The sequence below is a fragment of the Oryctolagus cuniculus genome, chromosome 12 (genome assembly GCF_051225735.1).
Source record: "Oryctolagus cuniculus isolate XC-2025 breed Fujian yellow rabbit chromosome 12, ASM5122573v1, whole genome shotgun sequence".
NCBI classification, from domain to species: domain Eukaryota; kingdom Metazoa; phylum Chordata; class Mammalia; order Lagomorpha; family Leporidae; genus Oryctolagus; species Oryctolagus cuniculus.
Genome location: NC_142878.1, coordinates 18,414,227 through 18,440,773, shown reverse-complemented (window position 1 = coordinate 18,440,773; position 26,547 = coordinate 18,414,227). Strand labels below are relative to the sequence as shown.

At 42.4% G+C, this 26,547-nt stretch overlaps 1 protein-coding gene across 9 annotated transcripts in view; it reads left to right on the top strand.

Moving 5' to 3' along the window:
* The window catches only part of KIAA0586 (KIAA0586 ortholog), a 118,717-nt gene that overhangs the window by 9,948 nt on the left and 82,222 nt on the right, over positions 1-26,547 (top strand). For 7 of the 9 annotated variants that reach the window (XR_007910261.3, XM_008269722.5, XM_008269714.5 and 4 more), the window contains 10 exons: positions 3,488-3,662; positions 4,390-4,611; positions 9,418-9,571; positions 12,023-12,190; positions 14,676-14,793; positions 17,351-17,483; positions 18,093-18,310; positions 19,092-19,164; positions 21,006-21,236; positions 22,141-22,315. Coding sequence is in view for 8 of the 9 variants with exons in the window: in XM_008269714.5 (XP_008267936.3) it covers positions 3,488-3,662; positions 4,390-4,611; positions 9,418-9,571; positions 12,023-12,190; positions 14,676-14,793; positions 17,351-17,483; positions 18,093-18,310; positions 19,092-19,164; positions 21,006-21,236; positions 22,141-22,315 (1,667 nt within the window). In the remaining variant the exon portion in view is untranslated. The remainder of the gene's footprint in view (positions 1-3,487; positions 3,663-4,389; positions 4,612-9,417; positions 9,572-12,022; positions 12,191-14,675; positions 14,794-17,350; positions 17,484-18,092; positions 18,311-19,091; positions 19,165-21,005; positions 21,237-22,140; positions 22,316-26,547) is intronic. The other 2 variants (XM_089309646.1, XM_089309645.1) reach the window with 1 other exon arrangement.

The window sequence follows — 26,547 nt, the reverse complement described above, 5'->3', positions numbered from 1 at the left end:
CGTAGCTACACCATTCTGAAGCCTGGAGCCAGGTGCTTCTTCCTGGTCTCCCATGCGGGTGCAGGGCCCAAGCACTTGGACTATCCTCCACTGCCTTCCTGGGCCACAGCAGAGAGCTGGACTGGAAGAGGGGCAACTGGGACTAGAACCCGGCACCCATATGGGATGCTGGCGCCACAGGTGGAGGATTAACCAAGTGAGCCACGGCGCTGGCCCTAAACTTATCTTTTAATTCTCTTTTGCACAAATTTTTTGAAGTAGCTCATTTATACATACATAGAGTTAAGAATTCAGATACCTCAAATACATTTGAGAATAGGTGATTCTTGAAAAATCAAAAATAAATACAGAATCATGAAATACTTGCTCTATTTTTTATTTTTTATTTTTGACAGGTAGAGTTATAGACAGTGAGAGAGAGACAGAGAGAAAGGTCTTCCTTCCGTTGATTCACTCCCCAAAATGGCCGCCACAGCCAGTGCTGCACCGATCCGAAGCCAGGAGCCAGGTGCTTCTTCCCAGTCTCCCATGCAGGTGCAGGGGCCCAAGCTCTTGGGCCATCCTCCACTGCCCTCCCGGGCCAGAGCAGAGAGCTGGACTGGAAGAGGAGCAACCAGGACAGAATCCGGCGTCCATGTGGGATGTTGTTGCTCCCGGCGGAGGATTAACCATGGTGCCGGCCCCTCTACTTGATTTTTTAAAAAAGATTTATTTGTTTATTTGAAAGGCAGATTTACAGAGAGGCAGATGTAGAGAGAGAAAGGGGTCTTCTATCTGCTAGTTCATTCCCCAGATGGCCACAATGGCTGGAACTGCTCTGATCCGAAGCGAGGAGCCAGGTTCCTTCTGTAAAATTGGAAAATTAGGATAGATGACCTCAAAGGTTCCTTCACCTCTATAATTCTATGACATTCTTCATGCAATTGTGATGAAATAATTGACAACACTGGTGACTTAATTGAGTATGAGCAGGTAAGCTGAAAGAAAAGTCAGGGTGCTTCGAAATTTTGAGAATGAGCAGAAAATGAGTCTTAGTAGAAATGGAGGAGCATCAGGGAGGAGTGAGTTTTAAGAGTTTGTGCCATGTTTAAGAATCAAAGGACGGAGGGTTGGGCAGGGAACAATCCAGCAACTAAAGGTGGGGTGAATGTGTTCTCCCGATGTGGATTACACTTACCTGATTTTGACTCTGCATTTTTGTCAGGGATTCCGTTCATGGTTTTCTTTGAGGCCAGATACAGAGTAATATTGGTCAGCCTTTTTTTCTTTTCCGCTATTTGTTTATTTTAGAGATTTATTAATTTTAAAGTCAGAGTTACACAAAGAGAGAAAGAGAAGCAGAGAGAGAGGTCTTCCATCGGCTGGTTCACTCCCCAGTTGGCCCCAGTGGCTGGAGCTTCGTGCCAATCCGAAGCCAGGATACAGGAGCTTCCTCTGGGTCTCACATGCGGTTGCAGGGGCCCGAGGACTTGGGCCATATTCCACTGCTTTCCCAGGCCACAGCAGAGAGCCAGATTGGAAGAGGAGCAGCCGGGACTTGAACCAGCGCTTATATAGGATGCCGGCACTGCAGGCGGTGGCTTTACCCACTACACCATGACGCTGGCCTCTTTTCTGCTATTTAGTTCAATTCTTATTGCAAATACTTGTATGTATTTGCTAGACTTATTTTTTTTAAAATGATTTATTTATTTATTTGAAAGGCAGAGTTACAGATATGAGGGAGAGACAGAAAAGAGATCTTCCATCCTCTGGTTTACTCCCCAAATGGCTGTAATGGCCGGCTGAAGCCAGTAGCCTAGAACTCTCTCCAGGTCTCCCACATGGCAGCAGGGGCCCAAGGACTTGGGCCATCTTCCACTACTTTCCCAGGCACATTAGTAGGTAGCTTGATCCCAAGTGGAGCAGCCAGGACTCAGATTAGCACCTATAAGGGATGCCAGCACTATAAGCAGCAGTTTAAACTGATGTGCCACAATGCCAGCCCTAGACTAATTTTTTTAATGTATTTATTTGAGAAGCAGAGTTACAGAGAGAGAAGGGGAGAGATAGAGATGTCTTCCATCCACTGGTTCACTCGCCAAATGGCCATAATGATGGGGCTGGGCCAGGCTGAACCCAGGAGTTTTTTCTGGGTCTTCTATGTGAGTGCAGGGGCCCAAGGACTTGGGCCATCTTCCACTGCTTTTCCAGGCGCATTGGCAAGGAGGTGGATCATAAGTGTGCTGCTGGGACTTGAACCGGCACCCACATGGGATGATGGTGCTGCAGGCTGTGGCTTAACCCACTGTGCCACAGTGCCGGCCCCAATGTCATAATTCATTTAAAAGCTATTTGGAGAATAAAGTTATCATTGATTTTAACAGCAATCCCTCTTGGTTGTCTGTCTTGGAAGTCAAACTTGAGACTTGAATTCTTAGAACTTTTGCTGCATGTTTGAAATTTGTACCACTTTTATTTTATTGATTGATTGAATGAATGATTGAAAGGCAGTTACAGAGAGAGGGAAAAGATAGATCTTCTATCCACTAGTCACTCCTAGATAGCCACAGCACAGGGCTGGGCCAAGTTGGAGCCAGGAGGGCCATCTGGGTCTCCCCCGTGGGTGGCAGGACCCCTCGTACTTGGGCCATCTGGGTCTCCCCCGGGGGTGGCAGGACCCCTCGTACTTGGGCCATCTGGGTCTCCCCCGGGGGTGGCAGGACCCCTCGTACTTGGGCCATCTGCTGCTGCTTTTCCCAGGCCATTAGCAGGGTGCTGGATTAGAAATGGAGTGGCTGGATTACACCTGGTGACCATATAGGATGCCGGTGTTTTAGATGGCAGCTTTACCCATTACACCACAAGACCAGTCCCACATTTATACATCTTGACTATGTATCTTTATAATTATATCCATTCCTTTTTCATTGTGTTTAAATCTTGTTTTCTGAAAATATCACTGCCTTCAAGAAATTATCTTATTTTGTTAGTCTTTAGTGCCCTGAGCCTTAATAAGTCTTGTTGACCAAATGAGTTTGTGTAATAGGTAATGTTTTGATTTATTTAGCTTTGAAAGATTTATTTATTTATTTAAAAGACAGAGTTACAGAGACAGAGAGAGGGAGAGAGAGAGATATCTTCCCATTTGAAGCTTTACTTCCCAAATGACTCAACAGCAGTGGCTGGGCCAGGCCAAAGCCGGGAGCCTGGAACTCCATCTGGTTCCTCCATGTGGGCTGCAGGGCCCCAGGCTCTTCGGCTATGTTCTGCTGACTTCCTAGCCACATTAACAGGGAGCTGGATTAGAAAATGCATTTATATGTGCTGGTGTTACAGGCTGTGGATTAACCTGCTGTACCACAACAATGGCCCTGGCTATTTGTTTTAAAAAAAAAATAAAGAAAGAAAGAAAACAACCTTCAGATTATCACTTGTAGGTGTTTGTTGAGTTGGTTCTATATAGCTTCAATAATGTGGTTTTTTTTAATTTCTTTTTTACTTGTAGAGCACAGAGCATGCCTGTTTTTAAGGAAGTAAAAGTTCATCTTTTAGAGGATGCAGGCACAGAAAAGGATGCTGTAGCTCCGGAGGCTAGAATTTCACCCAGTGGCATTGATTCAGCGACAACTGTGGCTGCAGCAACTGCTGCTGCTATTGCGACAGCAGCTCCACTGATAAAGGTAGATTTTTCTGCCCGGATATTTCCAGCTACTTTGTGAAATAAAGTAAGAACTGATTTGTAAATGATTGTATCCAACTATAAACTCGGAGCATTCCAGTTTCTTTCCGTGTGAAAAGAATTTTTTATTTGGGGTTGTACATTACTTCTCAGGGGCTGTGAAAATTGGCCTTCTCACCCTGAAGGTGCCAGTAAATCCAGGGCTCTTACTTGTAGCACTGAATATCTCACTTTTTGGGAAACCCCTTGGTCCTGGGCAGCCTGCATGTGCCATCGTCATTTGGTGGGAGATGAGTTGTGCCTAGCCTCTCAGTTTGTACTCGGGGAAACATAGACAGATCTGAGTAGGGACAAGAGTCTAGAACAAACAGGTGGTAGAGCCACAGCTAGAACTCAGTTCTACAGACTAATCTCAGCCATATGTTAGTGAAGTATCAAAAGCTACTTTGTTTTGCAGTTCCCTTCTTTTAAATTTCCATTTGAGTATTCTATTGCTGACAGATTTGTCATTTTTTTCATAACAGGAAATACTTACCTAAGGATAACTATCTTCTGCCTTTTATTTCTGTGACTTTAAAAAATAAAATCATCAAAGCATCAGATTTAATGGGAAACAGCTCTTGTTGGATCCTTTCTCAATGTCAGTTGCTATACCTTTCTCCTAACTGACTAACCTTTAGTGCCTTTCTATAATGTGAAATATTACTATGGCATTTTTACTCTTTTAGGTGCAGAGTGATTTGGAAGCAAAAGTCAACTCTGTTACAGAATTACTCAATAAGTTACAGGAAACAGATAAACACCTGCAGCGTGTTACAGAGCAGCAAACAAGCATCCAGAATAAACATGAGCTACTGCATTGTCATGATCATGAAAAGCAAATGAATGTGTTCATGGAGCAGCACATTAGGCATCTTGAAAAATTGCAGCAGCAACAGATAGATATTCAGGTATTTATAACACAGCCGGTGTGCCACCCCTGGTTTTTATCAGTTGAATCTCTGAGTTAATGTTTAGTAAGAATTGCCATAGCTCATTGGATTCTAACAGTTCTGTTCTTAAATTGCGATTTGCTTGATCCTCATTCTTGCCTTCTCTGTGGAGAACTCTGCTTGTGTAGCTCAGATGTCAGTTCTGTGAGACTGCTCCCCATGGTTGACTGTTTCTCCTTTGCAGTCTTTTGTTCGTAGCACTTTTTAAAGCCCTATGTCATTGTGCAGTGGTTCATTTACTTTAGTGGTTCTTAGCCTAGGAATGTGCTTCAAAATTGCTTGGAGGGTTTTATAAAAATACACATGCTTAGATGTCTCAGAGATTCTGAGGCAGTGGGTCTGAGCTGGTGCCTGGGATCACTGGAAGCTCTCTAATGATTCTTTTTATTTATTTAAAAATTGTACTTCTTTTTTTTTAAAGATTTATTTTATTTATTTGAAAGCATTACAGAGAGAAGTTAGAGAGAGAGAGAGAGAGAGAGAGAGAGAGAGAGGTATCTTCCATCCTCTGGTTTACTCCTCAAATGGCTGCAATGGCCTGAGCTGAGCCTGTTGGAAGCCAGGGGCCAGGAGCTTCTTCCAGGTCTCCCACACAGGTGCAGGGGCCCAAGGACCTGGAGGCATCTTCTACTGCTTTCCCAGGCCATAGTGGAGAGCTGGATCTGAAGTGGAGCAGCCGGGATTCAGACTGGCGCCCATATGGGATGTGGGCACCACAGGCAGAGGCTATACCTGCTACAGCACAGCACTGGTCCTGTATTTTTTTTTTTTAAAGATTTATTTATTTATTGGAAAGGAATAGAGAGAGAGAGAGAGATCTTATATCTGCTGGTTCACTCCCCAAATGGCTGCAATGGCTGGAGCTGGGCCAGGCCGAAGTCAGAAGCCAGGAGCTTCTTTCGGGTCTCCCATGTAAGTAGAGGGGCTCAAATACTGGGGCCATCTTCCACTGATTTCCCAAGCACATTAACAGGGAGCTGGATTGGAAGTGGAGCAGCCAGGACTTGAACCAGCGCCCATATGGGATGCCAGCATTGCAGATGGTGGGTTTTACACATTGTGCCACAATACTGGCCCAAGAAAGAACGTTTTTAATCAGATATACTTATTTAGTTATTTGAAAGACAGAATGACAGAAAGAGAGACACAGAAAAATCTTCGGGGGCTGGTGCTGTGGCATAGCAGGTAAAGCTGCTGCCTGCAGTACTGGCATCCCATATGGGCAGCAGTTCGAGTCCCGGCTGCTCCACTTCCGATCCAGCTCTCTGCTATGGCCTGGGAAAGCAGTGGAAGATGTCCCAAGTCCTTGGGCCCCTGCACCCACATGGGAGACCCAGAAGAAGCTCCTGGCTCCTGATTCATATCAGTGCAGCTCTGGCATGTGGCCATCTGGAGAATGAGCCAGTGGATGGAAGACCTCTCTCTCTCTGGCTCTCCTCTCTGTGTATAACTCTGACTTTCAAATAAATAAATAAATCTTTAAAAAACATCTTCCATCCGCTGCTCAGATTGGTGTGACAGCTGGGACTGGGCCAGACTGAAACCAGAAGCCAGGACTCAGATGGAGTCTTTCACGTGGGTTGCAGGGACTCTTACTTGATCTGTCATCTGCCGCCTGCCCAGGTGCATTAGCAGGGAGTTGGTTTCCTGCTAATTAAACAGCACTGTCATATGGGATGTGAGTGTCCCAAGTAGCAGCTGAATCACCTGCCCCTCGAATGAACATTTTTAGTGTCTTTTGAATGTGAGTCATTCACATTGTTGTAAAAAGAAGTTGTTGTTAAAAGAAGAGTTCACTTCCCAAGGAGCTGCTGATGTATCTTCTTACCTGTTTTAGAATTTGCAAATCCTGTTACAGTACTCAGCACTCAAACTTTTTTTTGAATGAGTAAATGATCAATACCATAAATTCATTGATTTTGATTTATATTTTTCATAATTAAAGTATAATTTAAAAATTAAAATATAACATTCAGAAGAATGTACACTAATGTGCTATACTCACAGATAATGAGATAAGGTGTTTGAAAAGCATGCTGATTTCTTACGCAGAGGGTCCTACATAGTTTAATACCTGTCTGACATCAGTCATTCTCTCATGACTAAATTCTTAATTGATTTGCTTTCTGATTTTGCAAAAATGGAAGCTTTGCTAATTCAGATGTCTTATTTTTAAAGCTTATAATTACAGAAAAAGTTGAAGTTTCAGTAACATACTAGTTATATTAAAGTTTTTAAATAAGTGCTTTATGAAGCGACAGTTGAGTCTTTCCCATCTGTTCTATGTGGAGGGATATTGTACTTTTATAATTTAGTTTTTTTTTTTAAGATTTATTTTTTATTTATTTGAAAGACAGAGTTACAGAGAAAGGAGAGGCACACAGAAAGAGAGGTCCTCCATTTGCTGATTCACTCCCCAAATGACTGAAACAGTCAGGGCTGGGCCAGGCCAAGGCCAGGAGCCGAGAGCTTCCTCCGGGTCTCCTATGTGAGTGCAGGGGCCCAAAGACTTGGGCCATCTTCCGCTGCTTTTCCAGGTGCACTAACAGAGTGGGATCAGTTGTAAAGCAGCCGGGTCGTGAGCTGGTGCCCGTATGGAACATGTGTGAAGCAGGCAGGGAGGCTAAACCTGCTACACTACAACAATGGGCCCCTTTTAGGTGTTTTTGCTCTGACATAAAACTTTCCTTAAAATTTTTTTTAATTCACTTGAAAAACAAAGAGAGATCTTCCGTCTGCTAATTGATTCCCCAAATGCCCACATGGGCCAGGCCTGGGCCTCGGCCCAGAGACTGAAATCCATCCGGGTCTGCCGCACGGGTGTCAGGGACCTGTGTGCCTGAGCCATCACCTCCCCCTTCCCAGGGTACCGTCAGCAAGAAGCTGCAGTAGGAAGCAGGGCAGGACCTGCGCCTAGGTCCTCCAGTATGGGATGCTGGCATCTGAAGCAGTGCCAAATGCCCACCCCTACAACTCTCTTTTGGAAGGCAGTCTGTAGGAGTGAGCTTGACATTTTGAGAGTTGATGATTGTTTACAGCTTTTCTAGACTGTTGAGGAACATTGTTTTTTCCTTATCCTGTTTGTTGAACTCTTTACTTAGTAAAAAGTTAATCTTACGAGTATAAAGTTAACTGAGAATAGCTCTTTGGGCCAGCGCCATGGCTCACTTGGCTAATCCTCTGCCTGTGGTGCTGGCACCCTGGGTTCTAGTCCCAGTTGGGGCCCCAGGTACTAGTCCCGGTTGGGGCGCTGGATTCTGTCCCGGTTGCCCCTCTTCCAGTCCAGCTGTCTGCTGTGGCCCGGGAGGGCAGTGGAGGATGGCCCAAGTGCTTGGGCCCTGCACCTGCTTGGGAGACCAGGAAGAAGCACCTGGCTCCTGGCTTCAGATTGGCACAGCGCCGGTCATAGCGGCCATTTGGGGAGTGAACCAATGGAAGGAAGACCTTTCTCTCTTTCTCTGTCACTATCTAACTCTGCCTGTCAAAAGAAAAAAAAAAAAAAAAGAATAGCTCTTTGTAAAAATTAAGAATGGGAATAGGAGAGGGAGGGGGAGGAGGATGGGAGCGTGGGTGGGAGGGAAGGTAGTGTGGGAAGTATCACTGTGTTCCTGAATCTGTAGGTAGGAAATACATGACATTTGTATACCTTAAACAAAATTTAAAAAAGAAATTGTTTTTCTTAGTTAAGTTACATACTTCAGATATTTTTGATACAGTGCTGAAAACCGTTGTCATGATAGCTCCCGTTTATACAGAAATGTGCACATTATTATTGCTGCTAAGCATAGCTACTATGTTAGAGTGTGTTCTATCAATGGCTTTCAAACCATTACTTCAAACTAATCTTACCATCCAGGATGTAAAGAATGAGATTTTTTTTTAAAGATTTTATTTATTTATTTGAGAGGTAGAGTTACAGATAGTGAGAGGGTGGGACAGAGAGAAAGGTCTGCTGGTTCACTCCCCAGATGGCCACAATGGCTGGAGCTGTGCTGATCTGAAGCCAGGAGCTAAGAGCTTCTTCCAGGTCTCCCACACAGGTACAGGGGCCCAAGGATTCGGGCCATCTTGTATTGCTTTCCCAGGCCATAGCAGAGAGCTGGATTGGAAGAGGAGCAGCTGGAACTAGAACGGGGCCCATATGGGATGCCGGTGCCTCAGGCGGAGGATTAACCTACTGAGATGTTTTAAGTTTTCTGGTTGAAGTTTAAATTTTCAAAACTCAGAGCTAGGACCCCTCCTTCCTGTTCCTCTCTCCATCTATTGTTGCAGCCCCTTTGCCATCTCTGGGGTTGGAAGGATGGTTTAGAATGGTTTAAGGAATATGGTTAAACTCACACGGCAGAGTCAGCTGAAGCCAGTTCTTTGTGTTACTACATCCTTCCAGTGGCAGCTCTGCTACTACTAGGGCAGCGGATAGCTATGCTGTAACTCGGTTGGGGTTCTCAGCGCCTAGCTTCACCCTGGCCCAGCCCTGGCTGTGGCAGCCGTCTTGGGGAGTGCACCAGTGTATGGAAGATCTTTCCGTTTCTCCCTCTATCACGTTGTCTTTCAAAAATAAATAAATAATTCTTTAAAAAGTTTTGAAATGTAGGCATTTTTTTCATAATACACATTTTCTTTGAACTGTTTGAAGACTCCCCCTTCTTTGCTTTCCTTTTTTTTATTGAATGTAGTAAATTGTTTTCAAGTTGCTAATAAATCTCTTTTATCATCTCTTTCAAATGGTACTTGAAATTAATAAAACAACTTTATGTCTTCTAGACTCATTTTATTAGCGCTGCACTGAGGACTAGTAGTTTTCAGCCTGCTGACCTGCCCGCTTCCAGAGCAGTGGAGAGGTGTCCTGTAAGAGCAGAGCATCCTGACCTTGGGGGCAGGAATCTGTCCTCACGCAGCACATTTGCTTCCAAACAAGGTAAAAACCTGAATTTTACTATGAATAAAATGTCAGCTGTGAATTGTCTTTGTGCTCTGTAAGCTGAACACTTATTTACTAAGTGGTAGGAACCTTTGTTTCCTAAAAATTTATAGTCTTTTAAAAATAAAATTAGTTGTTTTCTATAGGAAAAGTAGTTTTCTTTAGGTGTTTTGAAACTTTTTCAAATTAGAGACCATAGGCCGGCGCCCTGGCTCACTAGGCTAATCCTCCGCCTAGCGGCGCCGGCACACTGGGTTCTAGTCCCGGTTGGGGCGCCGGATTCTGTCCCGGTTGCCCCTCTTCCAGGCCAGCTCTCTGCTGTGGCCAGGGAGTGCAGTGGAGGATGGCCCAGGTGCTTGGGCCCTGCACCCCATGGGAGACCAGGAATAGCACCTGGCTCCTGGCTCCTGCCATCCGATCAGCGCGGTGCGTCGGCCGCAGCGGCCATTGGAGGGTGAACCAACAGCAAAAGGAAGACCTTTCTCTCTGTCTCTCTCTCTCACTGTCCACTCTGCCTGTCAAAAAAAAAATAAAAATTAAAAAAAAAAATTAGAGACCATATCCCAATCTATGGTTTTAATTAATAAATTATCAGGGATACTTACAAATTTAGGAAAAATATTATCTACCTGGTATTAGGAGTGCTTATGATAAATCATTTCTTCATTTGTCTAAAAAACTGGATATTTACTGTCTTTCATGATTTCTGTCAGGAGAGAAACTATAATAAATTACGATAATTCCCATTTCTCTGCGGTTCATTTACCCATGATCATCCATGGTTGTGAAGTATTCAGTGGAAAATAAACAATTCATGAGTTCTGAGTTGTGTGCCATTCTGAGTAACGTGACAAAACCTCGTGCCATCTTCCTCAGTCCTGCCCAGCGTGAGCATCACCCGTCTGTGCTCAGCAGCCCACGCTGCGCTGTACACTGTACCTGAGCCATCACCTCCCCCTTCCCAGGTACACATCCGCAAGAAGCTGCAGTAGGAAGCAGGGCCAGGACCTGAGCCTTGGTCTTCCAGGATGGGATGCTGGCATCTGAAGCAGTGTATTAATTGCTGTGCCAGATGCCCACCCCTAAAACTCTTTTGTAAGGTAATCTGTAGGAGTGAGCTTGACGTTTTGAGAGTTGATGATTGTTTACAGTTTGTCTCGACTGTTGAGGAAAATATTCATTTTCTCATATTATTTGTCGAACTCTACTTAGTACAGAGTTAATCTTATGAGTATAAAGTTAACTGAAAAGAGCTCTTTTTAAAATTAAGAATGGGAATAGGAGAGGGAGGAGGAAGAAGGATGGGAGCGTGGGTGGGAGGGAAGGTAGTGTGGGAAGTATCACTGTGTTCCTAAATCTGTGGAAAATGGGAATTAAAAGATGAGTTTATTTTGCTGCAAAAAATTTAACCCCATGCATGGTTTTTTCATAATAGCATTTTCCATGAACTTTTTTAATATCCTTGGTCTGTATAGGGAAGAAACATAGTGTATGTAGGGTTTGGGACTGTCTGTGGTTTTAGGCACCCCCAGGGGGCCTTGGAAAGTGCCCTGGAAAGGGGCACCACTGTATTTTTGAATATTTTCAGAGTTTCTAATGCAACTCTGTGTATCTTAATAGAATTTAAAAACTATTTGTAATAAAAAAATACATAGCTTCTTAAATAAATGCTTCCTAATTATTGCTATTTGAATAATGAACTAAAAATCCATGTAGAGCAATATTTGTAACATTTGATTTATAACATGGTTTTACTACAGTCATTAAATACCCTTTTTAAAAATATTATTTATTTGAAAGGCAAAGAGAGAAAGGGATTAAGAGAGAGAGAAAAATCGATCTTTCATCTGCTGATTCAGTCCCCAGTGGCTGCAGCAGCTAGGGCTGGGCTAGACTGAAGCCGGGAGCCTGGGACTCCATCTGAATCTCCCACATGGCCATCCTCCACGGCTTTTTCAGGTGCATTAATAGGGAGTTGGACCAGTGCTTGAGCCAACATTCCAGTGTGGAATGTAAGTGTCTCAGGTGGCAGCTTAGCCTGCTGCACCTCAGTGCAGAACATGTGTAAGGTGCTTGACTTTTTGCAGTGAATAAGTGGTTCTTGCAAAAATGTTGTGAAGTAATCCAAGTCAGTTTTTTTTAAGTTGTGAAAAGAGAGACAAAGCACAGCTTAACAGTTTCATTGTCATGAGGAGTCTGGCTCTGCCATTTTTACCACAACTTCAATAATACTTTCTTCATGTTGATGCATTACCAGCTGTAAATGTACAGTGTTTATAGTCTTCATTTATTTATATTTCAAGTGAGGATGAACTTATTTCCATATACTTGTTAGTAATTTGTGTATCATATAATTTGGTTTCATTTTTTAAAGTATGAGGAAGCAGGATATCTACAATTAAAAAAACTTTAAATAAAATTTATTATTTTCTTTATTTGCCATTAAAGCACCTTTAAGAGAAGTTGAAGATTTGGATTTTGATAAACAGAAATCTCCTTTAGAGACCCCAGCACCTCGCAGGTTTGCTCCTGTACCTGTTTCAAGGAATGATGAAATATCAAAGAGGGAAAATCCTATGGAAGAAAAAGAAAATATGGACATGTTGGGTCAAAGAAGTAAGAGAGAAATTCTAACTGCCCTCTACCTTTTACTAGACCTCTTGAATTAGTAAATTATTATGATATTTCTTTTCTCATAATTTCTAATTCTGTGTGTCTAATACTTACTGAAGTGGAATTCCTGTTTTTAATGTTTTCTTTTGAGTGGTAGTTACTGGGCGAATCAGGCTTCTTTAGATTATTTGTAGAAGGAGTTGAAGGTACACCTTTATAATTATCCTGGCCATCTCATGTGGGTTGTTATTTAAATCTTTAATGTACAATTTTGTTATTAATAATTAAAAATAATGCTTTACTAAAAGTAAGGCTAATCATTTTTAGATCATGTTTCCTTGTATTGTTTTTAGGTATGAATTCAGTAATAAAACGCAGAAATTTCACATTTATCACCATGTATATTTATCAAGCATGTACACTTGCTAATATATGGGAACTTTTTAATAGATAACAAGGACTTTCCTAAGTGACTTGAAATAATAATGTGCCACAAATCCTTAAACTGTAGCCATTGTAGTCATAATAGCAGAAAATGAAACTATAGCCTTCTGATCTTGGAATCATTGAAATGCATTTAAGTTTTGTCTCAGGCACATTCAGAGAGTTCTGAGGAATTTATTAAATAATACAATCTTTAATAAAGAAATCAATCTTACAAAAAATTTTTACATAGTCTCACTAAAAACAGGGCTAAGGGGAAGGCGAGTTGTGCTATGAAGAAGCAGGTTTCCTTTTCACTAATTATGCAAACAGTCCAGTCACTGGGCTTTGTGATTATGGAACCTCTCACTTATATTCCTTCTGTCTGTGATGGAGATAAGTTCAGGCTTTATAATTTAAACTGTGACCTATATAATTTTTTTTTTTTTTACAGGCAGAGTGGACAGTGAGAGAGAGAGAGAGAGTGAGGTCTTCCTTTTGCCTTTGGTTCACCCTCCAATGGCCACCGCGGCTGGCGTACCATGCCTGTCCGAAGGCAGGAGCCAGGAGCCAGGTACTTATCCTGGTCTGCCATGGGGTGCAGGGCCCAAGCACTTGGGCCATCCTTCACTGCACTCCCTGGCCACAGCAGAGAGCTGGCCTGGAAGAGGGGCAACCGGGACAGAATCCGGCGCCCCGACTGGGACTAGAACCCGGTGTGCCAACGCCGCAAGGCTGGAGGATTAGCCTAGTGAGCCGCGGCGCCGGCCCCTATATAATTTTTATGTGCTGTAAATATTTGATTTTATCTGGTGAGCATATTTATAGCTTAAATTGTTGTCTTAGTCCGTTTTCTGTTGCTAGGACACAGTGCCACAAACTGGGTTATTTATAGAGAAAAAGGGTTTAACCCACTGCTCTGGAAGGTCAAGAGCACAGTGCAGGCATCTGCTTGGCATCTGGTGAGGGCCTTTTTTGCTGAGTCATCACACATGATGGAGGGCATCTCATGGCAAAGCCGAGCAATCTAGCTGAGAGCTCACTTAAAGAAAAAAGAAAAGATTTATTTATCTGAAAGTCAGAGTTACAGAGGAGAGAGATTTTACATCCATTAGTTCAGTCCCCAAATTGCCACAACAGCGGGGGTTGGGTTGGGCCAAAGCCAGGAGCCAGGAACTTCTTCCAGCCTCGTGGTTGCAGGCTCCCAAGCATTTGGGCATCTTCCGCTGCCTTCTCAGGTGCATTAACAAGGAGCTGGATCAGAAGTGGAGCAGCCAAGACTCGAACTGGAGTCTGTATGGGATTCCAGCACTGCAGACTGCAGAAGGTGGCTTATCATGCTGCGCCACAGTGCTGGCCCAAGAGTTCACTTTAAAAAAAAAAAAAAAAAAAAAAAGCAGAGTTGAGTCCTTTTTAAAATTTTTAAGTTTATTTTTTATGTTTTAAAGATTTTATTTATTTAGTTGAGAGGTAGAGTTACAGACAGAGGGAGAGACAGAGAGAAAGGTCTTCCATCTGCTGATTCACTCCCCAAATGGGTACAACGGCCAGAGCTGGGCCAGGCTGAAGCCAGGAACCAGGAACTTCTTGGGGTCTCTGTTGAGGGTGTAGGATCCGAAGCATTTGAGCCATCTTCTACTGCTTTTCCAGACCATAGCAGAGAGCTGGATCAGAAGAGGAACAGCTGAACTGGTGCCCATGTGGGATGCCGGCACCACAGGCTGAGCCTTAGCCTACTACACTAGAGTGCCAACTGCTTTCACTGTTATAACAAGGCCACTCCTTCAGTGACCCATTGATCCATGGGTTAACCCATTTGTGAGGGTCAAGCCTTCATGACCCAATCAACTCCCACAGGTTCTATCTACCTCACCAGTACCATTAACATATGAGTTGGAGGACTGAGTTTCTAACACTTAAATTTGGGGGATGCATTCAAGCCACAGCAATTGTACAGTGAGTTGAGTGTCATAAGAAACTAATTTAGACCAGTTTACAAATATATATGAGATATTATATAAAAGAGAAATGAATTGGTATTTGATCCTGTATTTCTTTATTGTAGATAAAGTAAGACTCTTGGAACAAATTTTGAATAATAATGATTCTTTGACAAGAAAAAGTGAATCAGATTTAACATCACTAACTGTGTCAAAAATGGGATGGAATCCTGAGAAAAACAGGTAAAAACAAGAGATTGTAGTGAAAGCTAAATTGAAAGGAACTTTGAAAATTTCTTTAAGATTTTAGTAAATTACAGCATTGCTTTTTAAAAAAATTGTCAAAGGTTTAGTAGATGAAACTAATATATCTTCTCATTTTTCTATAATATAGTCATGTAGTAAGTATCTAATTTTATCAGGGTACTGATGAAATAACTAGAATTTGCTTCTAAAATAATTTTTTTTTGACAGGCAGAGTGGATAGTGAGAGAGAGAGAGACAGTGAGAAAGGTCTTCCTATGCCGTTGGTTCACCCTCCAATGGCCGCCGCGGCCAGCGCGCTGCGGCCGGCGCACCACGCTGATCCGATGGCAGGAGCCAGGTACTTATCCTGGTCTCCCATGCGGGTGCAGGGCCCAAGCACTTGGGCCATCCTCCACTGCACTCCCGGGCCACAGCAGAGAGCTGGCCTGGAAGAGGGGCAACCGGGACAGAATCTGGCACCCCGACCGGGACTAGAACCCTGTGTGCCGGCGCCGCAAGGCGGAGGATTAGCCTAGTGAGCCGCAGCGCCGGCCTGCAGGGTGCGGAGAAGTAGGTTGGGAATATAGAAGAAAGGAGGATAGCCATGGGTTAATAATTGTTGTAATTAAATAATGGGTAAATGGAGATTCATTGTTTTGTTTTCTTTACTTTTCTGTATGTTTGAACTCTTACATAAGCTTTTTTAGGTGCTCTTTATTTTTATTTCTTTGAAAGGGAGAGAGAGACAGAGATAGAGTGAGAGAGAGAGAGAGGGAGGGAGGGAGAGGGAAGGAGGGAGAAAGAGAGAGAGCTATTGATCTCCCCTGTTGTTCCCTTCCAAAATAGCCACAGCAGCAGGGACTGGGCCAGGTCAAAGCCAGGAACCAGGAACTCCACCCTGGTCTACCATGTAGGTGGGATGTATCCAGTTACTTGGGCTGTCATCTGCTGCCTCCAAGGTGCATTAGCAGGAAGCTGGATCAGAAGCAGAAGTGGGACTTGATCCCAGGCCCTCCATTATGGAATGTGGACCTTACAAGTGATGGCGTAACCTGCTGCACAACGATGTCTGCCTACACATTAAAAACTTTATGAAAAACCAAGTAAATCTGGCTGTAATAATCATACTTATGAAAACTACAGTAATAAAAACTAAGAGCTACATTTTTAGTGATTTTATATGGAAAGATTGTACAATGTTATTTGCATTTAATATAACTACTAATGAGGTAGGATTTATCTCTGCCATTGTGCTATATAACTTCTTTTCCTTTTCTTCCTCCTCCTCTTCCTCCTGCTCCTCCTCTCTTCCTCCCTCTCACCCTCTCATTATTATTTTTTTTTATTTGACAGATAGAGTTAGACAGTGAGAGAGAGAAACAGAGAGAAAGGTCTTCTTCTGTTGGTTTACTCCCTAAATAGCTGCTACGGACGGAGCTACGCCGATCCGAAGCCAGGAGCCAGGTACTTCTTCCTGGTCTCCGATGCAGGTGCAGGGGTCCAAGCATTTGGGCCATCCTCCACTGCCCTCCCGGGCCGCAGCAGAGAGCTGGACTGGAAGAGGAGCAACCGGGACTAGAACCCAGCGCCCATATGGAATGCCGGTGCCGCAGGTGGAGGATTAACCAAGTGAGCCACGGCACTGGCCCCAACCTCCCTCTCATTATTGGTCATTCTTTATTTGGCAAGACTTTGTTCTTAGACTTTCCTTTAAGTTTCTGAACTGATTTATTTAGTATCTTTTTTTTTATGAGACTTTTTGTTTTTAATGATTTATTTATTTGAAAGGCAGAGTTACAGAGAGAGAGAGAGAGTGAAAGAGAGAGAGCACAAGAGCACTTTTGTCTGCTGGTTCACTCACCAAATGGCCACAATGGCCAGAGCTGGGCTGGTCCAAAGCCAGGACCCAGAGCTTTTTCTGGATCTCCTATGTGGGTGTAGAGTTCCAAGCTCTTGGGCCATCTTGTGGAGCTTTCCCAGGCACATTAGCATGGAGCTGGATCCGAAGTGGAGCAGCCAGGCCTATATGGGATGCCGGTGCTACAGGCAGCAGCTTTACCCCTGGCGCTGGAGCTGCAAGGCTGTTTGTTTTCAGAGCTACCACAGATTTAGGGAAAGGGGCCTGAGGTTGGGGCAAATATAAAACTGCTATAAAGCTTACTCTTCTTACTGGGAGTTGGGTATTTTTCTTAAATAAATATGACTTGTTGCAAGCTTTTTTTTTTAATTGTCAGAGTTCTGAAAAAATTTAATGATTTTGGTCGTATTCTCACTTTTATGGCAGATAAGCTTTGTCCCACTGATTTGGAAATACTTCTGAATGTTAATGTATTGAATGAAAAACCTATTTATTTTTTCCCTTCTGTCCCTATACCTTTCTGTCAGTTTAATTTTGTCTCATGATTTTCTGTTTAATATGTTCATTACATAACTGCTTAATGGGATACCATTTAGTAATATATAACTACCTTTCAAATAGAATGTTTAAAAAATTTGTGTAGTCATATGCTTTTTAAATTTATGATAATAGAAAATTTTTTTTAATCTTCTGTAGCTTTGAAACTCAGCCTTCTCAAAGATTTCCTTCCTATGAAGAGCTAGGAACAGCTGAAGTGACTGCACAGAAGTCTGAAGACACTCTTCCTGATCTTGGCCAAAAGAACAAAGATACAGACGGCATGCTCCAGGTAAGGTGTTAAAAATTGATGGTGTGTAAAGGTGAAAATCAGGGAGGAATTAAGAAGTTATGAAGATAGACATCAAGAGGAAATGTGAAGATAAAGCAGTGAAAGAGACACTTCAGCCACTTTCTCAGAACCCTGCCCAAGTGGCCTCTATTTAGCACTGCTTGGCAAGGACTGAGTCACATGGCCCTCTGTGGCTTCCAGCTGCTTCTGGAGAAGGAGAAAGGGAAGAGGCCATGAATGGCCCCAGTGTGTAAATGGTTCTTGTTTGTCTGATCTGCAGGCTCTGCCCCACTTAGAGCTAACGTTCTCTTACTTGATTTTAGCTTTCTCCAGCAGATCTTTCACTGGCCACTGGGTTATCTAACACTTCTATGGATCTCCTATCTATATTTTATTTAACACTCTTGTTAGTACTTCTAAATGCAGACATACAAATCTATAATTGCCGAGTATTCTTTTGTCACTCTTCAGTCTGACAAATTGAGTTCTTGGAATATGTTGACATAGAATAGGGCCACAAGGATAGCAATAGCAGTAATTGCTCTTGATTGGATTAAAATAATCAATGTCAACTTTGTGTGATAACTTTTTGCCTGTTTTTCTTTTAAGGCAAAAGAATCTCTGATGTTGAGGCTTGCTGATCTCCCACAGAATTCAGCTAAGCTTCGAACGGCCAGCACGACAAGATCTGTTTTGAAGGATGCTGAGAAGATTTTGAGAGGAGTACAAAACAATAAAAAAGTACTTGAAGAAAACTTGGAAGCTATTATCCGTGCGAAGGATGGAGCTGCCGTGTATTCCTTCATCAGTGCTTTGTCCACAGATAGGTAGGCGGGATGGTGACATCCCCACGAAATTTATGACGCTCCCACTTTGCTTTAAACACATTTTTTTTTACTAAATCTTTCACCTTACTTAAAGTGTTTCAATATTTAGAAAATGTCATTGGTTTTGAAAATGTGGAACTTATTATAAAGTTGGAATTTGGATATATATTTGGTGGTACGAGTTTTTCCAATGGAAATTTTCTTTTTAATTTTTTTTTCTCTTTTTGGTACACATCTTCTATGGTTCTTTTAAAAGACTTATTTTTCAGGCCGGCGCTGTGGCTCACTAGGCTAATCCTCCGCCTTGCGGCGCCACCACACTGGGTTCTAGTCCCGGTCGGGGCGCCGGATTCTGTCCCGGTTGCCCCTCTTCCAGGCCAGCTCTCTGCTGTGGCCAGGGAGTGTAGTGGAGGATGGCCCAAGTGCTTGGGCCCTGCACCCGCATGGGAGACCAGGATAAGCACCTGGCTCCTGGCTTTGGATCAGCGTGATGCGCCAGCTGCAGCACGCCGGCCGCAGCGGCCATTGGAGGGTGAACCAACAGCAAAAGGAAAACCTTTCTCTGTCTCTCTCTCTCTCTCTCTCACTGTCCACTCTGCCTGTCAAAAAAAAAAAAAAAGACTTATCTTTCATATAGTTGCTGAAAACTAATGACTTTGGTTTTTCCTTTTCAGATGAAGCATATTTTATAAATTCAAAACTAAATAAGAGTTAGAGCCAATCAAGACCCTGTTGTCAGGCTATGAAATGCCAATTTAAGAACACTTTTTCTGTTTTGTAGGGAAATATCAGAGAAGATTAGGATTAAGAAGACAGTAGATGAGTGGATTAAAACTATTTCTGCAGAAATTCAGGTATGGCTTTGAAAAAATTGAAAATTAAGTGAGTTCTCAGATGATAGCATTGATTCCAATTTATAAGTATCACCCTTGCTCTCCAAATATTCCTTATATATAAGTCCACTTATAGTTCTTAATTTCACTCTGTCACTTTATATTTACTTACGATAAATTCGATTTTAATAAGTACTTTATCCGATAAATTATACTGTGGGTCTTATCTGGCAAGCTGTTGCATAATAGCTAAAATATAATTCAGCCATAATATTTAGACAAGAAAAGAATTATAGTTGCCAAGATATTCCAAGATAGCAGATTTTGGGGGACCTGCATCATGGTATAGTAGATAACACCACTGCTTGAGATGCTGACATCTCATATGGGCCATGGTTCATGTCCTGGCTGCTCCGTTTCGATCCAGCTCCTTGCCTAGTGGTCTGGGAAAAGCAGCAAAAAATGGTCCAAGTGTTTGGGCCCCTACCACCCACGTGGGAGACCCAGATAGGGCTCCTGGCTCCTGCTTTCAGCCTGACCCAGCCCTGGCCACTGCAGTCATCTGGGGAGTGAACCAGCAGATGTAATATCTCTCTCTCTCTCTGTCTCTTCCTCTCTATGTAACTCTGACTTTCAAAATAAATAAATAAATCTTAAAAAGAAACCCAGCAGATGGAGAAGCCTTGGTTCACCAAAGTGAGAACACTAGTAACGCTTATTTAAAGGGGAAAACCCCTGCTAGATTACCATGGTACTGAATTTGCAGCCTCTTTCTCACATCCACAAAGGACATGGTATGTCTTTGGACATCAGTGATACAAGATTCTGGAGCTAGTTTTTTCAAAGGTTTAGTAATTTAAAGGAAATTCTTAAAGGTTATATATTTGGGAGAGCAGAACTAGATAAATGGGTTTTTCTTCCCCCTGAACCTTAAAATGTGCTTGCATGCTTACTCAAGGTAAACACGGAAATATGTTTTGAAACTTTGCTGCTTAAGAATATATATCTAACGTAGTAATGAAGAATTTGTTTCCTCTGTTATGCAATGCCCCAGAAACAAAGCTGTAGTAAGATGAAGTAAGAGTCAGAAGATTCAGAGTCTGGGTATGTCCTTCTATTACTCTGAATTCCATATGAAACCGTGTGTTTAAATCTTCAAATCATTCAATTTATAAATGTTTGCCTTTTTTGGGAAACTTATTTATTTATTTATTTTTTTAATTAAACATTTTTTAAAAGTTTTATTTATTTGAGAGATAGAGTTACAGACAGTGAGAGGGAGAGACAGGGAGAAAGGTCCTCCATCTGCTGGCTCACTCCCAAAATGGCTGCAATGGCCAGAGCTGCACCGATCCGAAGCCAGGAGTCAGAAGCCTCTTTAGGGTCTCACACACGGGTGCAGGGGCCCAAGGACTTGGGCCGTCTTCCACTGCTTTCCCAGGCCATAGCAGAGAGCTGGATGGGAATTGGAGCAGCCGGAACTTGAACCGCCACTCATATGGGATGCCGGCACTGCTGGCGGAGATTTAACCTATTGCACCACAGTGTCGGCCCCTCATTTATTTTTTAATGTAGTTACAAATTCACATGGTTCAAGCATCAACATTTATATTATAAAATGGTTTATCATTACAAGCAAAGATGTACCCTCCTACCCCTGTTCCTCTTTTACCCTGATCCTTAAGATATCAGTCTTTTATTCTTTTAGAAAATTTTTATTCATATATAAGCCAGTAGTCTTTAAAGTCTTTAAAATTGCCAACTATGTTTATATAAGAGCAAAAATAAATTATAAGAGTTTGTGGTATGACAGCATTATTTTTTCATGGATTTTAAGTAGTTTTAATTTTATTTATGTTAAGGATGAGCTGACAAGAAAAGATTATGAACAAAAAAGATTTGATCAGAAGATTCAAAGGAACAAGAAAGCTCAGAATATGAGTAAAGATATTAAAGCCAACACACAAGACAAAATTGTAAACAAATCTGCAATTCCAAGAAAATATTCTCACAAACAAGTAGAGGAGCATTTTAGAACTCTACCAGTGAGGAACACCCCCGCCTCGAGTTTACAGAAAAAAGAGAGGAAAGAAGTAAGATCCTGATCTGGTTTTGTGACATAAAATTTGCATTGTAATTGATCATTTTCTTTAAGATATAAATGAAGATGCCTTAAAAATATGAAGGACTATACCATTGTCAACTATCTTTACACTACTGATATTTAGAGGTTGGGATCCAGACTATGCAAAGCACTACACAAAATCCATTGTTTCTTCCGTCTGAGATCTCACATTTAGAACCTATTTTTATATTTATAGCGGGTTTATCTAGAGATCATCCAGTCTAAAAACTATATTTTCTAGTTCATGGTACTCAAAAGTGTGTTCCTTTTAAAATATATGCATACATATCATGCATACATGATCTTTATCAGGTTAACAAATGCATGTTTACTGCCTAGTGAGTGCAAGGCATGGTACTGGATGCCATGAAGGGAATTTTTTTGACTGCTCTAGTTAAGCTAACTTTCTTAATTCCAAACGTTGAGCAGATTAATAAAGCATCTAATTCAGTGCTTGGCACTTAGTTGATGCTAAATAAATGCTGCCTTTTGGTGGTATTTAGATTATGGTTTTAGGTGGGGTCAGGAATGTGTAAAGTCATATAAAGATTAGGTTTATTGATTTTTATTTTCGTTGAATATAAGAAATACATAAAATGTTTTTAAGCATTACCTTTTTAGTATTGAATATGCTTAGTAATGCAAGACCCTTCATGGTTCTAGGGTGGATGATTTTTATTTTTATAATGAACTAATGTTTGAAGATTATATCCAGAATTTAAAAACTGTATAAGACAGAGGATTTTTCTAACCTGGTAATTATCATTGTACTTAAGCTAGCAACAGGAGGCTTTAGAAAAATTAGATAACTGATGACTTTAGAAAAATGAGATAAATATTTGGTGGTGAATTGAGTAACTTTGTGTATACAGGGGGTTTTGAAAGCAACCGCAGTGATACAAGATGAGGATTATATGTTACAAATTTATGGAAAACCAGTTTATCAGGGTCATCGCAGCACTCTTAAAAAAGGACCGTATCTCAGATTTAATTCTCCATCTCCTAAATCCAAGCCACAGAGACCAAGAGTAATAGAACGAGTTAAAGGTAAAGAACTTTATTTTTTGTGTTCAACCTCATTTTCTATGGTATCAGTTTCATATGAAAATTTCCTTTTGTTTGCTTTTTATTTATTAGTTAGAAAAACAGTTCAAATTATATAATGTTTAGAGATGGGAGAATGATTCCTTCTAGGGGAGGTAAGAAGAAATAGACCAGGGGCCAGCGCTGTGGCGCAGTGGGTTAATGCTGTGGCCTGAAGCGCCAGCATCCCATATGGGTGCCGGTTCGAGACCCCGCTGCTCTCTTCCAGTCCAGCTCTCTGCTGTGGCCTGGGAAAGCAGTAGAAGATGGCCCAAGTCCTTGGGCCCCTACACCAGCGTGGGAGATCTGGAAGAAGCTCCTGGCTCCTGGCTTTGGATCGGCGCAGCGCCGGCCATTGAGGTCATCTGGGGAGTGAACCATTGGATGGAAGACCTCTCTCTTTCTCTCTTTCTCTCTCTCTCTTTCTCTCTGCCTCTCCTCTCTTTGTGTTATTCTGCTTTCAAAGAAATAAATAAATCTTTAAAAAAAAAAAAAAGAAATAGACCAGAATTTAGGGGCTAGTGTTGTGGCATAGTGGGTTAAGCTACTGTCTGCATTGTTACCATCCCATATGGGCACCAGTTTGATACCCAGCTGCTCTACTTCTGATCCAGCTCCCTGCTATTGTGCCCAGGAAAGCAGCAGAGGATGAGCCAAGTCCTTGGGTCCTTGAACCCATGTGGGAGACCCAGAAGAAGCTCATGGCTTTGGCTTAGCCCAGCCCCAGCCATTGAAGCCATTTGGGGAGTGAACCAGTGGATGGAAGATCTCTCTCTCTCTGTCTCTCCTTCTCTGTCTTCCTAACTGTGCTTTTCAAATAAGTAAATAAATCTTAAAAAAAGACCATAATTTAAAGATTAAGATACAAGATAGGAATAAGTTGGAAGTAATTTAGGATTAAATGGTATCTTCAGATAAAGCATCATAAAATTCTTATTTAGGAGATAATGAATCTTGATTAATCATAATTATTATCTAGGAAGAGTAGATGTTTCCTCGAATTCTTTGGTCCATCATATTGTTAAGAACAGAAAGATCAGCTATATGCCATCTACTGTTGTAGCAGGGGTGGGGAGGTCTTTCCTGCCAAGGGCCAGTTGTATATGTATTACATCATTCATGGGCTGTACAAAATTATCAGCTTAAAAATTACTGAATTTTGAGTCCTGCCCTGCAGTTGCCTTGGCAGGGCCAGACCAAATGATTCTGTGGGCCTTATGTGGCACATAGGCCTGGTGTTCCCCAACCCTGCCCACTTGACTGTTTTGTTTGTCTTCAAAGAGCTTTTGAGAGCAAAGATTAAAAAATGTTCTTGGGTCATCTTCTACTGCTTTTCCAGGCATATTAGCACGGAGCTGGATCAGAAGTAGAGCAACTGGGACTTCAGTGGGTGATCCAGTATGGGATGCTAGCATTCTAGGTGGCAAAGCTCACTGTACCACAAAGGCTGGCCCCAAATTGAAGTTTGGGGCTGACGCTGTGGTGTATTGGGTAAAGCCGCCACCTGCAGCACCAGTGTCCCATATGGACTCCTGTTTGAGTCTCTGCTGCTTCATTTCCAATCCAGCTCCCTGCTGATATGCCTGAGAGAGCAGCAGAGGATGACCTAAATCCTTGGGACCCCACACCCATGTGGGAGACCCGGAAGAAGCTCCTGGTTTTGGCCTGGCCCAGCTCCTGACATTGTGGCCATATGGGAAAGGAATCAGTGGATGGAAGACCCCTCTCTCTCTTTCTGTAACTCTCTCTTTCAAATAAATAAATGAATCTATTTTTTTAAAGATTTATTTGTTCACTTGAAACTCAGAGTTACACAGAGAGGGAAGGCAAGGCAGAAAGAGAGAGAGAGAGAGAGAGAGAGAGAGAGACAAAGAATTCTTCTATCTGCTGGTTTACTCCCCAAATGGCCACAATGGAAAGGAGAGGGGGAAGGGGAGAGAGGAGAGAGGAGAGAGAGAGAGAGAGAATTCTATCCACTGGTTCACTCCCCAATTGGCTGCAACAGTTGGAGGTTCGGAGCTGAGCTGATCCCAAGACAGGAGCCAGGAGTTTCCTCCAGGTCTTCCCATATGTGTGCAGGGGCCCAAGGACTTGGGCCATCCTCTACTGCTTTCCCAAGCCATAGCAGAGAGCTGGGTAGGAAGAGGAGCAGCTGAGACTTGAACCAGTGCCCATATTGGATGCTGGCACTGCAGGTGGCAGCTTTACCCGCTACGCCACAGCGCTGGCCACAATAAATATATCTTTAAAAAAATATTTCTACTTTGGTGGGCGTGATTGGGAGCCTGTGGATATATGCCCATCCTGGGACTTTGGGCCCTCTGGAGAACTCCTCCTTCAGACACTTGCAAATGTAGTAATGTCAAGAAATTACTTCAAGGGGCTGGTATTGTGGCATAATGGGTAAAGCCGCCACCTGCAGTGCCGGCATTCTATATGGGCGCTGGTTCAAGTCCTGGCTGCTCCTTTTCCAATCCAGCTCTCTGCTATGGCCTGGGAAAGCAGTGGAAGATGGCCCAAGTCCTTGGGCTTCTGCATCCATATGGGAAAACCTGGAAGAAGCTCCTGGCTTCAGATCGGCACAGCTCTGGCCATTGTAGCCAATTGGGGAGTGAATCAGCAGATGGAAGACTCTGTCTCTGCCTTTCCTTCTCTTTCTGTATAACTCTGACTTTCAAAGAATTAAATCTTTAAAAACAAAAAGAAATTACTTCAAAAACATTTTAGTCATTTTTCCTCTGTACTTTTTTCTTCACTTTTCTTAGATTCCATAGAAATTTGTCCTCTCCAAAGAGACAGATAACTCAATTTTTATCTTTTTTTTAAAAGACTTATTTATTTGAAAGGCAGAACTACAGAGAGGCAGAGAGAGAGAGAGATAGAGAGAGAGAGAGAGGTCTTTTTCTGTGGATTCATTCTGAGAGGAGGAGTGTGGTGGGGACAAGAGGCATGGAGTCACCACACAGACCCCGGGAGTTGGGTGAAAGCAGGCCAGAGGTGAATACCCCGCAGACTCATTTATTTCAGTTGGTACAGCAGTTTATATAGGCGAGGCAGCCAATCTGGTCAAGGAGTGGTTTATGCCCTAACCATTCACAGCCTGTTGCCAGGCAGGCTCTGTTGCCAGGTGGTTTCCAGGGGGTTTCCAAAGCCATTCCTGAGTAACTGACGCTGGCTTGCCAGTGGCCATCTTGGCATGGCCTTCTCATTCCACCACAGTCTTCCATCTGCTGGTTCACTCCCCAAATGGCCACACCAGCCAGAGCTGAGCTAATCCGAAACCAGGAGCCAGGAGCCCCTTCCCATTCTCCCATGTGGGTTCAGGGTCCCCAGCACTTGAGCCGTCTTCTGCTTTTCCAGACCATAGCAGAGAGCTGAATCGGAAGTGGAACAGCCATTGACTTGAGCTGGTGCCCATATGGGATGCTGGCACTGCAGCCTGCAGCTTTACCCTCTACCCCACATTGCCAGCCCCTCGATTTTTATCTTTTTAAGAATTTAGACTATATTGTCTATATAGGTCTACTTATTAGGAATAGAAAAAAATGTATAGTGACTAACTTCTATAAGGTTTAAGTTGATATAAAATGAGATTATACATTGCTTCAAAGGATAAACACTGGCTATTCAGAATTAAGTTATGATTAAAGGTGTAATGAGAAAAAAGTTGAAATCTAATTCCAAATAATGTTCCTATGGAAAAACAAATTGTATTCAAACATTCTGTCTGAATATTCTTCAGAAGCTTTTTATTCAGCACTTTTTTCTAGTCATTGTGTCTGCTCTGCCATAGTGGTTTTACTAGTTGTGAATCTATTCAGAGGCTAGTGAACTTTGCCTGAGCTCTCTAGTTCTGTAAATAATGTTTATATGAACTTAGCCATGGTCATTCGCTTATATATTGTCCCTGGCTGCTCTCCTTGAGTAGTTGCAGCTGAAATCTGATGACCTACAAGACTGAAATTTTTACTGTCTGGCCATTTGAGAGAAAATTTACCAACCTCTGGTTTGTATGTTACTTCTTTTTGGGGGCCCTGTAACCTTAATGTAGAATGAACTCTTGAGCTCTCAAAATTACTCAGACAACATTTTGTAACTGCTGCTGTTGCTTTATACACACACACATAAAATGGCATTTACAAAAGAAAAAAATACAGAATGAACTCCTTCTGTAAAGAAGAGTTGCTGTATTTCTA